General features: G+C 41.9%; 1 protein-coding gene across 1 annotated transcript in view; it reads right to left on the bottom strand.

Annotated features, from left to right (window-relative positions):
• fndc1 (fibronectin type III domain containing 1) overlaps nucleotides 1-12,128 on the bottom strand; it is a 147,123-nt gene that overhangs the window by 61,251 nt on the left and 73,744 nt on the right. The window contains exons 10-11 of the mRNA XM_028792044.2: nucleotides 8,872-9,060; nucleotides 4,296-6,422 (exon numbers count right to left, since the gene is read on the bottom strand). Of these exons, the coding sequence (XP_028647877.2) occupies nucleotides 4,296-6,422; nucleotides 8,872-9,060 (2,316 nt within the window). The remainder of the gene's footprint in view (nucleotides 1-4,295; nucleotides 6,423-8,871; nucleotides 9,061-12,128) is intronic.

Raw genomic sequence — 12,128 nt, 5'->3', positions numbered from 1 at the left:
GCTAATGGCTTACCTTTCCATTTTCTGTAGCCCAGGGAAACACACCCAGTGAGCCAAACAGTGAGGTCAGAAGAAGGCCCCGCTTAACCTTAGGAAGGTGTCCACATCTTGAGGGGTCCACAGAGGAAAGAGGAGCTCGGATTGAGTGATTGTCATGTACTCTTTGTATTATTTGGCAGGTACTCTATCACTTAGCTATGATTGCCTAATCACAACTGAGAGGACATGGCGGATGTTTGCCAATTGGCCGACCAACCACAGGCATTAGTTACCTGGTAGGTGACCACCCAATTAATCAGATTGCGATTCAAGGCCTATGAAGGTCCCAGGTTGATTGCCTATGTCAGGAGTTGGTAACGCTGGTCCTGGAGGGCCACAGTGGTTTGCAGGTTGTTGTTTCTTAATGAGAAGTCAACTATTGCTGATGAAGCCCTTGCTGCTCAAGTGACATATTTCTGTTTCATCTTAGTGGTCTCACTTGTTAAGGATGCCCACCCTTAATTGCTTATTTCACTCTTAAACAGCTACATTTGCCATTTTTAACGGCTCCTTATTAGCAATAAGATGCAAGTGACAAAGGAGCCAGCAGTTCTCCCTCTAACTTGCTTCTGTTTACATCTGCATGTGTTCATCATGCACTGTTTGGTTTAATAAAACACTAAAGAGAAAAATGTGACTGAAAATGATCCATGTTAGGATTCAAATCATTTGGATGATATCCTTGGAAAGGAAAAAGAACCTAACACTGCCGACTAACAAGCCATACAATTAAACAAGGTGTGAGATTGGCAAAGATTGGTTTCTAATTAAACAAACGATAACTTGCAGCCAATGCAGCCCTCCAGGACCGGCGTTGCCCACCCCGGCCTACGTTATGAATCAGAGTGACAAACAATGCAAAAAGGCGTGAGAGACCTCAACAATGCTAATAAATCACGCCAGGACCTTAAATGGCCAGCCCATAAGTGTATTGCCCCTCACCAGTTTGCCTCCAACAAATGCCTGCTGGCTTCGGCCTGACCAGGCCCAAAATGGGGAAAGTGGATTTTATAGTTCAAAATGCTCTTTAAACTTCCAAAATATCATAAATGTCTCTCAAGAAGGAATAACCACAAAAACCTCCGGCTTCAAGAGACGAGTCTAAGTAAACAATACATCTGTTCACCACAAATGAAGAATAAAAAAGTGGCTCAAAAAGGAGTTGCCTAAAAGCCGATCCCAGCTAACGAAGTCTCAGCAGACAATCCAAGAGAATAATCCAAAGACCAGAGCTGAAAATAGCTGAAGAAACAGTAATTAAATAAAACTTCAGTGCACCACTACTTGAGACCCTCGTCTCTGAGGCTTAAAATAGCCAGAGGGAGGTCTGTAGGGGACCCCCATCTCAAGGGATACCACCCAGAGAACACATAAAACGTAAGCACGTTTAAAATGACAGGACACAATTGCAGAACAACAAATAAAACCAACTCAAACAAAATAAAATGAAAATGTAACAATAATAGAAAAACCGACTACAAATACAAACCCAGGAAAAGACCCTCTCTCTAGAATAACAGCTGGCACACACGTGCGCGTGGCACGCAGCTAAAGGGCCTGAATAGTGATAGTTCCATGCCAGACCAGGGGCCTCATGTATAAACGGTGCGTACGCACAGAAATGTTGCGTAAGAATGTTTCCACGTTCAAATCGCGATGTATAAAACCTACACTTGGTGTAAAGCCACGCACTTTTCCACGGTACCTCATACCCTGTCGTACGCAAGTTCTCCGTTAGGTTTTGCAGACTGGCGGCGCCCAGCGTCAAAGCAGTGCTACTGTTCCTGTGTGGTTACCCTTTCTTAGATCCACATCCACGACGGCGGCTCAAGTGCTCCTTGTAGAACTGTTAGTACTTATAAGTTACCGTGAGGTAATTGTACTTATGATACAGTTATAATATTGCACATCCTGAGCCACTTTATAAAGCGCGTATTTACATATGATGACGATATCATTTTTAAGATGAAATGCAGCAAAATACGTTGATTATATTATACATATAAAACTTTAACTTTAACTACACGGTGCCGCAGCGCTAGCGAGCTTGAGCTTCGTTCACGGTTTGTTCCTGCCTCGCGCTGTTTTCATGCTGTGTCTGGCGCGACACTGGAAGGACAGACGGATAGAATAATTAAACATGGACTACGAAGATATTTCGATGTTCCTTAAAAGTTTTGAAGAATCGGCGTTTTAAGCTTACAGATGGCTTAAAGTCTATTACAGAGCTGATTGTGTGGCGATTGGGTATTTGGAGAAAGACAAGTAAAGACAGGAATTGGAGGTTAGTACGTTTGAAAGAGACAGGACTGCTGTGATAAAGCATTTCATTGAAGGTCGCGCATGGCGCAGCAAGCATCTCGCTGTAAAACATGAACAATCACTGTGCCACCGTGTTCCCATGTTTAATAACATGCTTTAACTCATATCATCATGAAATGATATCACGTATACTTCTCAGTATTTTAATTACTCAGAGAGCTGTAATATTACGAACGTAATGGATTCTGTGTCCTGTCGGAGGAAGAGCGCATAGTGATTCAGGCACATAGAGAACATATAAGATCAAATACAGAACAAAGCATTTAACGTGCTACTTTAGTTACGATGGGATTTGAGAAACTAGTAAATTAAATGATTTTAAGGTGAAGTTTATGATGTTCTACTTTAATGACAAAATAAACTACGTGATTAAAGTGGAAATTTCGAGATTAAAGTTGACATTTCGTGCTTTTTTCCCCACTGTGTGCCTTTTTTTCACTGTACCCTAATAAGCTTTCATATGACACTCAGACGGTGGGCTACGACTCGCCTTTTCACGCCGACTTTGATATGTGACAACTTTTTTATTTCGGGCACTGTGTGACTTTGTGAACTTGAGCTTTCGAGTTTTTCCGACACGCTATGTCACGCGATCAACTTCCTTTTGTTGCTTCTATAACTGTTTAAACCAACAAATAGTACGTTTTTCTTTGCCTCCATTTGGTATTCGCTGAAATTCTTCTATTTTTCCTCGTACTTTTGCCATTGCCTTTTCACAGAACGCTGGGCTTAAGGGCTATTTATATTGATTTGCATATTCAAAGAGGCGTAATTCTGGGAGGAGTTGGGGCGGGACAGCAAGCACGTGCACGTGCGTTTATTTCCATACTGAGCGGGATTTATGTAGCTGAAGAACGCGGAAGTTGGCGAAAGCACAGATTCCTGCATCTGGATTTTTCTGTGCGTGATTATGTGCTTACGTCATGGTATAGTGTGAGTTCTACGCACGGCGTTATGCATGAGGCCCCAGGGGTGGCGAGGTGCGCTGACTTTCTATCCTCTGCATACTATCCATGGGAAATCCCACATGGTTTCGGTGCAGTCGATGACGTCACTTCAAAACCACCCCCCCACATACCCCTTCCCGAAGACAACACTGTCGGTTCAGGAGCCCACGATGACGTTACTTCCAGTCCCGGCCCACGTGATGATGTCACCTCTGGTCCCGATGACGTCACTTCCAGTTCTGGCCCACACAATGACGTAACTTCCGCCCCCCCCCCCCTCCCCCCAAAGAAAACACTTCCGGTTTGGAAGGGGGTGAGGTGTAACTTCCGGTCCCGATGACATCACTTTCAGCTTTGGAGCCCATGATGACGTCACTTCCAGAAGACGACACTTCTGGTTCCATGGGGCACACGTCTACGTCACTTCCGGTCCCCGTGACATCACTTTTGGTTCCGGCCCACACGAAGGTGCCACTAACGGTTCTACGTCGGCGTCACTTCCAGTCTCGGCCTTTAAAGCCGCCATCTTTACATACCCTAAATGAGTTCTGTTTTGGACTCTGACCTGAAAACAACTCAACAAATGTACCCATTTTGCAGCCAGGGCATAATATATGGGTGGCTGCTCCAAAACTTGTATTTATTCTTGTGACACAGCCTAAACACATAATGTCACCACAGGACTATTCCCACACGTGCTATTCTGCCAGAAAATTGCCAAATAGACATAAATATCAATAAACATCTCCTTCAAACGGAGAGCTATAGCTACACAGGACAGGCTACAAAGTTGTTTAGAAGTCTGTAGCTTTGTGGGGACCTCCAGATTAGGATCTGATAATATTTTATCTATTTAGTTACGTGCGTAGGGATGGACCATCCTCATACATTGGCTTGAACAGCCTTTTTTTTCATCAAAACGTTCCAGTTGAAAAGGAAAATATGGGACACGTTCATTAAGGGATAAAGAAAACGCGGATGTGTTACCTTGTTCATACGCGGGCTTCCCAGATGATTCGGTTCTTTTGTCCTGCGCAGCAGTGTCGGCCCTCCCGGGGTACTGATTTCTTGCCCCTTGAATCGGTTGTCGGAATGAATTTCCGTTGGGAAAGGAAGACGAAGGTGTCTCTTTCAGCATTCCGGAGGATCCAAAAGGATTCCGAGCAGATGATCGAGGTAAAGACATTGGATTCCTTTGATTTAAAGTTGCCGAACTGGAAGAATTAATGGCAGACGAGGAACCCAATCTGTTTTGCTGAAAAGGAAATAGTTTTGCGGGCCGGCGACTTGGAATCATTGGGGATCTACCATTGCCGGAAGAAATCGGTTGAGATGGTGAATTAACAGAAGGGGTCCCGGATTTACTCTGGTGGCTATCCTTTTCCTTCTTATCGGGGCTTTCAAAGCCAGTTTGATCCTGCTTGGGTAACGGTGGGATGGTGGTTGCTTCTGGTTTCAATAACCCTGGGCCTGAATTTGGGTTATTGCCATTATTTTTGCTTCTGCTATTCTCAAAATCATAGTCCTCACTCTCCAAAACAGGTTTTGAAAAGCTGTGTCTATGTATGGGTGTTCCGACTTGGGAAGAACGGGAATGTGAGGAATCTGTAGGTGTGCGGGATTTCTCTGGAACTGCAGCATGTTTGGGTAAAGAAGGCTCTGGTACCACTTGTGCCTCTCTTGAAGGTATAAGAAGATCGTCTGTTTCTTCGATTTCTTGACTTATCAGCGAGTCTGGGTCGAGTTCTGTTTCTTTTGGCGGGAGTAATTGAGATGTAGCCGATCCCGACGATGAAGGGGTATCACGAGCTGAAGACGTATGCGGTATTGAGATCTGCTTGGGCGATACTCTTCTAGGCACCACGGCTCCATTCTTTGGCTTAATAAATGATGGCACGTGAAAATTGCTTAAAGAAGAGGTCTTCCTGGCAGGAGTTTCTTTATTGCTGTGTCGATTTGGAGCGAGAGGTTTGACATCTTCCTTGGGTTTGTTGGAAACTGGAGTTTGTCGGGCAGGAGGGTCTAACGCCGTTTTATCTTCACCGCTCTCATAGTCATAATCTTTGAGCTCCGGTTTTGGTAACCTTTGAATGGAGAGCGAGGGGCGTGAACTTCCATGAGACGGCTTTGCCACGGTAGGGGTGGGCTGCTGATGGACAGAAGACGCCCGACGGGCATCATCATCATCATCATCATTAGGTGCAGAAGAAGATGTGGGAGATAACGAGTTGGCTTTAGATTGAACCCTTCCTTCTCTCTGCTTATGAGAACCGCCATCCCGATTTATAGAGCTTACAGGTTCTGAGGTCTCAGGTTCCAACGACTCTTTCTTGGAGGGATACCCATTTTCTGGATATTCATTCTTCAAGGATGGTGAATTCCCAGAAGGTAATTCTGAAGAAGGCGTCTGTGATGTTGACACGGGATCGCTTCCTTTCCTGTTCAAAGATGATGCTTTTTTTCTGAGCTTATCTATTAGTGCTTCATACGTGTACGGGTTTGACTTTGTTCGACTATTTCCCGATGATCTCGATTGGCTTGGCAAGATTTTACGAGGGAAAGATCCAACTGTTTGATCGCCACTGGCCGGACTGGACTTTTGATTGTTGGACACGTTGTTACTTTCTGCTTCTTTGGTCTCCACAGGGATTGCACTGTTTTGTTTCAGTTCTTCTTTCTCCTCGTTTCCGTAGCTTTTTTCCGATTCTTTATCGGTATTCTCGTCTTCCTCCTCTGGAATTTGGGAAGTGGTTCTTTGCTGGCTGCTTTGTTTCAGTTCCTTGGACTCTTTATCCTCCTGCAGAGTAGATGGAGTCACCGTGTTGGTTTTTGGATTGACTCTAACCTTGGACCTTACCGATGTTAATATACTGTGGTAGGATCTTGTGTCCGACAGAGGACGCGCCTTCTTGGTGGTATTGTTCGGTGCCTCTTCAGTGAGCTGAGTCTCCTGCTTCGATGCGGACGGGTCTTTCAGAGATCCAGCCGAGATATGATTTTGCGTTTCAGAATGAGGTGAGGTGACGTCTTCTGGATTGGCGTCAGTCGGTGTCAGCACTTCTGCTTTAGTGCCTTCGTCTGTCTGGGATACTTTAGATCGCTGAGAAGTACTAGCTAGCAGGAAAGGAAAATTGTATTCAGTTGTAATTTAAACAAGTCACTCTTCATTTAAAGACAGTATTTACATCATTCTAAAGAAAAGCTGCGTTATGAAGGTCTGATGGATTAAATATACTTAGACGTGTTAGATAAAAATTGGAAGAAATAAACATTAAAGCTAATTAGAAGGCACAAATATGGACTTTTATTTAACACATTGCAGCATACAAGACTTCAGAACAGCAAGTAATCTGCATAACCTCAACCACCTCTCAGGTTTAATTTAAAATGTTACGATGAGCAGAGACAATGATTTACTCTCACTATATTTAACAACCTTTCTTAGTTCTGAAGACCTAGATAGTTTTGTTTTATATCGCTAATGCACTACTATAGCTTTATACCTCACTAGCTGTGCTACCCGTCTAAGATGGGTTAAAGTCTATGTAATCAAGGTAGACCCCACCGTTAACGCTTGTAAGTGTATCATGTGATGCATGTGTCTCTGGTATAAGCCATTTGGTATGGGATGTATAAAATTAGCATTAGTATTTCTGATGTAACATCTATTAGAATGACAAATGCAATGCATGTTTCTGTTAAATGCCATTTGGTATGGGAATCATAAAAGCCACATTAATGTTTGCAATGCACCATCTGTTGGAATGACCAATGCAATGCATTTTATTGCTACAAATGTTTGTAATACACTACCTGTTTTGAATGACAAATGCAATGCATGTCTCTGTTAAATGCAATTTGGTATGGAAATCATAAAAGCCGCGTTAATGTTTGCAATGCACCATCTGTTGGAATGACAAATGCAATGCATTTTATTGTTACCAATGTTTGTAATACACTACCTGTTGGAATGACAAATGCAATGCATGTCTCTGTTAAATGCCATTTGGTATGGGAATCATAAAAACTGTGTTAATGTTTGCAATGCACCATCTGTTGGAATGACAAATGCAATGCATTTTATTGCTACAAAGGTTTGCGATGCACTACCTGTTGGAATTAGAAATGCAATGCATGTCTCTGTTAAATGCCATTTGGTATGGGAATCATAAAAATTGTGTTAATGTTTGCAATACGCCATCTGTTGGAATGACAAATGCAATGCATTTTATTGCTACGAATGTCTGTGATGCACAATCTGTTGAAATGACAAAAGCAATGCATGTCTCTATTAAATACCATTTGGTATGGGAATCATAAAAGTTGTCTTAATGTTTGCAATTTACCATTTGTTGGAATGACAAATGCAATGCATTTTATTGCTACAAATGTTTGAAATACACCATCTGTTGGAATGAAAAATGCAATGCATTTTATTGCTACAAATGTTAGTCACAAGCATGTCTCTGTCTTTGTCATTCTTGCATTCTGTACCCTGCACTTGATGCTTAGAAGCTGACACTTTTTTCTTCCACTTTTAAAATGTAATAATTTAAGATTAAATTTTATTACCTATTTCTTCAAAGTTAAACTATTTATTGAATGGCAAATTATCGGAGTTAGGGACTTGGACAGGTTTGTGGACAATGAAATTTAATGTCAGGAATTACATGTGTAAAGAATTACACGTAAGAAGTGAAAATGTGAGGTTTGAATACACAACGGGAGGTTGGAAAACTGAAAGTCCACCTTATGAGAAGGAATTAGGAGTCGTAGTGGACTCTAAGCTATCAAGTGCCAGACAGTGTTCAGAAGCCATGAAGAAGGCTAACAGAATGTTAGGTTATATAGCGCCTTGATATGTGGAGTACAAGTCACAGGAGGTTCTGCTCAGTCTTTATAACACACTGGTGAGGCCTCATCTGGAGTCCTGGGTGCAGTTTGGGTGTCCAAAAAGGACATAGCAGTGCTAGAGAAGAGCAACTCATCTGATTCAGAGCTACAGAGGATGAGTTATGAAGAAAGATTAAAAGAGCTGAGCCTTTACAGTTGAAGCAGAACAAGATGAAGTGGAAACCTGACTGGAGTGTTTGAAATGATGAAGGGACGGTGACTTTAAAATGAGTTCATCAAGGACACGGGGACACCGTTTTTTAAGGGTAAATTTCACACAAACATTATGAAGTTTTTTTTCACACATAGCACCACAGACACATGGAATAAGTGACCAAGTAGTGTGGTGGACTGTAGGACTTTATAGACCTCCAAAACTCATCTTGAGGTTATTTTCAAAGAATTAAGTGGACAGGCCTGGTGAGCTTTGTTGGGCTGAATGGTCCATTCTAGTCTAGATTGTTCTAATGTTCTAAAAATGCTGTAAGTGCTGAAATTATATTTTCGGATCAGATGGTAAATATTTATCTTCCTTAAAAGTCAAAAATAATGAGGTGTAAGTGAGGTGTTAGTAGCTGCTCTGCTTTGTAGCAGTTTGCATTGTATTGTGTTTTGAAACCAATAACTAGTAAAGAAAACGTAGAAGAAGGACAACAAAACTAATGCTTACTTGATGGCATCACGACTGTTAAGGCTTTGGTCTGGGGGCCTTGACCCCTCCTGTTGGCGGCACGGATCTTGAAGATGTAACGTTCTCCAGCCTGCAGGCCGTCCACGATTGCAGATGTCGTATCGCCAGGGTAGCTGATGGATTTCGTTCCAAAAGGTTTGAGTGCTGGTGCGTATGACAGAATATACTCTGAAATGAAATGGGAAGTAGTTAGTGAGTTGGTGGGTAACAGACCCTAATCCAAAAGCATTCACAGGACATCGGAAATGAACAGCCGTAAGTGCGGGCCACCAAAAGAATTTCACTTTCTGGTGACCAGGATTGCTTTTGGTCAAAGTCCATGATCAACATGTGTGCTGGTTATAAAATATTAAGTCATTATAGGGTTACTGCACCTTCAATCACTGATATCTACCCAAAATACCATTGTATTAAAGCCTGTGTCATATTATGGGATGCCAATTACAAGTCAAAAAACTAAAGGAAAGAGCTTATTAACAAAATTGATCTCACTGAATCAAGAAGGAACAAGTGGTTCCCAAGTACTTTAGCTAAAGAACACTTGCAAAGTGCCATGTGATACATATGTCTCTGTTTTATAGCATTTGGTATGGGATTCACAAAATCAGTGTGAAGGTTTGTGATACGCCATCTGTTGAAATGACACATGCAATGCATTTCATTACTACAAATGTTTGTGATACACTGTCTTCTGGAAGGACAAATGCACTGCAAATGTCTTTGTTGTATGTTATTTGGTATGGGATTTGCAAAATAATTGTTAATGTTTATAATGCACCATCTGTTGGAATGACAAATGTAATGCATTCTATTACTACAAATGTTTGTGATGTGCCATCTCTTGGAATGACAAATCTCTCTATTTTATGGCATTTGGTATGGGGTTTGCAAAAGCATTATTAATGTTTGTGATGTACCATCTGTGGAATGACAAATGCAATGCATTTTATCACTACAAATGTTGGTGATTCACTATCTGTTGAAAAGACAAATGTAATACTTTTTATTACTATAAATGTTTATGATGCGCCATCTTTTGGACTGACAAATGTAATGTATATATGTCTGTTGTATTCCATTTGGTATTGGGTTTGCAAAAGCATTCTTAATGTTTATGATGCACCATATGTTGGAATGAAAAATGCAATGCAGTAATTCACTACAAATGTTTGTGATTCACCATCTTTTGGAATGACAAATGTAATGCTTTTTATTACTATAAATGTTTGTGATGCATCATCTTTTGGAATGACAAATGTTTATGTGTCTGTTGTATGCCATTTTGTATGGGGTTCGCAAAAGCATTGTTAATGTTTGTGATGCACCATCTGTTGGAATGGAAAATGCAATGCATTTTATTACTACAAATGCTTGTTATGTGCCATCTCTTGCAATGATAAATGGAATGCATATGGCTCTGCTGTATGCCATTTGGTATGGGGTTTTCAAAAGCATTGTTAACGTTTATGATGCGCCATCTGTTGGAATGGAAAACACAATGCATTTTATTGCAACAAATGTTTGTGATGCGCCATCTTTTGGAACGACAGAGACACAACAGCCGGACAGACACACAGACAAACACACAGACATAGCTTTAATAAGTAAAATAAATCCCAGCGAATTCTTAACTGACATGACTGTGCCAGTATTTGAACCCTTGGTCCTTCAAGATACTAGTCGGCATTCCCAGCTTTCACAAACAGACATCATACCATTTTTAAAAAGTAAATATAATGTTAAACCTGAAACTTGTGGGAATCCAATAATTTATCTTACAGCTTGTCAGAATTTCAAAACAACTTCTGCATTTATAAATGTGTTTGGCACTGGAAAATATATGAACTTAATTTGTGCTTGGTTATCTGTTCCCTCAAAAATGCTTTTTATGGAATTAGTTTCAACATCATTCCGTTTAAACAAATATTCACCAATTTATCTAGATATGACTTTAAAATCAACAATGTGCCTCGAATGCCTCTAAGTGACGGCGCGTCAGGATTCATTGTGTTCTCCCAAGATTACAGTTCCACTAAATATAACTCGAGTATGTAAATGTTTAATAACGATGTTTATGGAAATTTACAGTTTTCATTTAAACAAATTAGGTTTCCAGTACGTCGATTGAAGAGCAGGTCTGAAGGAAGGCAAGAGACGGTCCAGGGGCACAGGGTGCTGAAGTCTGCTGGCACAAATCCTGATGTTTCATCACTAGAAACTCCAGCTTTGCCACGAGTCGATTAGAGTTGTCTATTTGGTTGATCCTTTTTATTGTTATGTAGACCTGCCATCAGGGCCGCCTTAACAGCATTATAGGCCCCCAGGCAAAGCAGGGCACTGGGGTCTCTAATACAAAACCACTCAGCAAGTCACAACAAGCACAGATTAGCATGGGGCCCCTATTCTCGTGCCCAGCGTGCCCTTGCGTTAAGACGGCCCTGCCTGTGGTCCTAAGGTAAAACGGAAAAATAAAAACTAAGTTAAAGAAAAGGAGCTGCTGATACTTCTTAACATTTCATAAATGGTTACTTCTTTCAGCTCCTCTAGAAGTCATACTGCATTTTATTATCGCTGGTGGCTTGTCCGCAGCAAGAGGGACATTTTGCTTTCAACACCATGACATCAATCGCATCATCAATGTAACTTTACGAAGCGGTGCTCTTCACAGAAACATCAATGTCAGGATGAAAAACCGAATGCTGTGAGACAGTCGGCTATTTGATGATCTTGTTTGTCGCTGTGAATTTTTGTATCTGCTGTGTGGCAGAAGTGCTGCCAAACAGGGCCTGGGCAAATATCTAGGTGCCCCCACGGGCCCCAGCAGGGTTGACTTTCCATGCTCCAAACAAGCCAAGGGGGCTGCCCTCTATTGGTCCGGGGCAGAGAGTATCCGGAATAAGCCATCTCCCCGGGGCGTCCCGGCTGGGTAAGGGCCCCGGTGGTCCACGACAGAGGACAAGTCAGAACCTTCACGATATAATAAAGTGAGAGCTGATGAGTGAAAAGTGGAAACTGGTGATCATGAAGCCATGCACGACGAGGGACGACCGACCGATTGCTGAATAGCGAGTGAGACGTGAAGTGAGGAGTGACAAGCTGAAAATGAGGTGATCGGTGGGAGCTGACAGGTAATGAGTGGAGAATGAAAAGTGAAGACCGATAAGTGAGAGATGATGAGGGACGCATGATGACTACTGAGTGATGAAGAGCTGAGGGACACGTGATCAGTGAACAAA

Source organism: Erpetoichthys calabaricus, chromosome 15 (assembly GCF_900747795.2).
Source record: "Erpetoichthys calabaricus chromosome 15, fErpCal1.3, whole genome shotgun sequence".
Lineage (NCBI taxonomy): Eukaryota > Metazoa > Chordata > Cladistia > Polypteriformes > Polypteridae > Erpetoichthys > Erpetoichthys calabaricus.
This window is presented reverse-complemented; position numbering and strand designations above follow the sequence as displayed.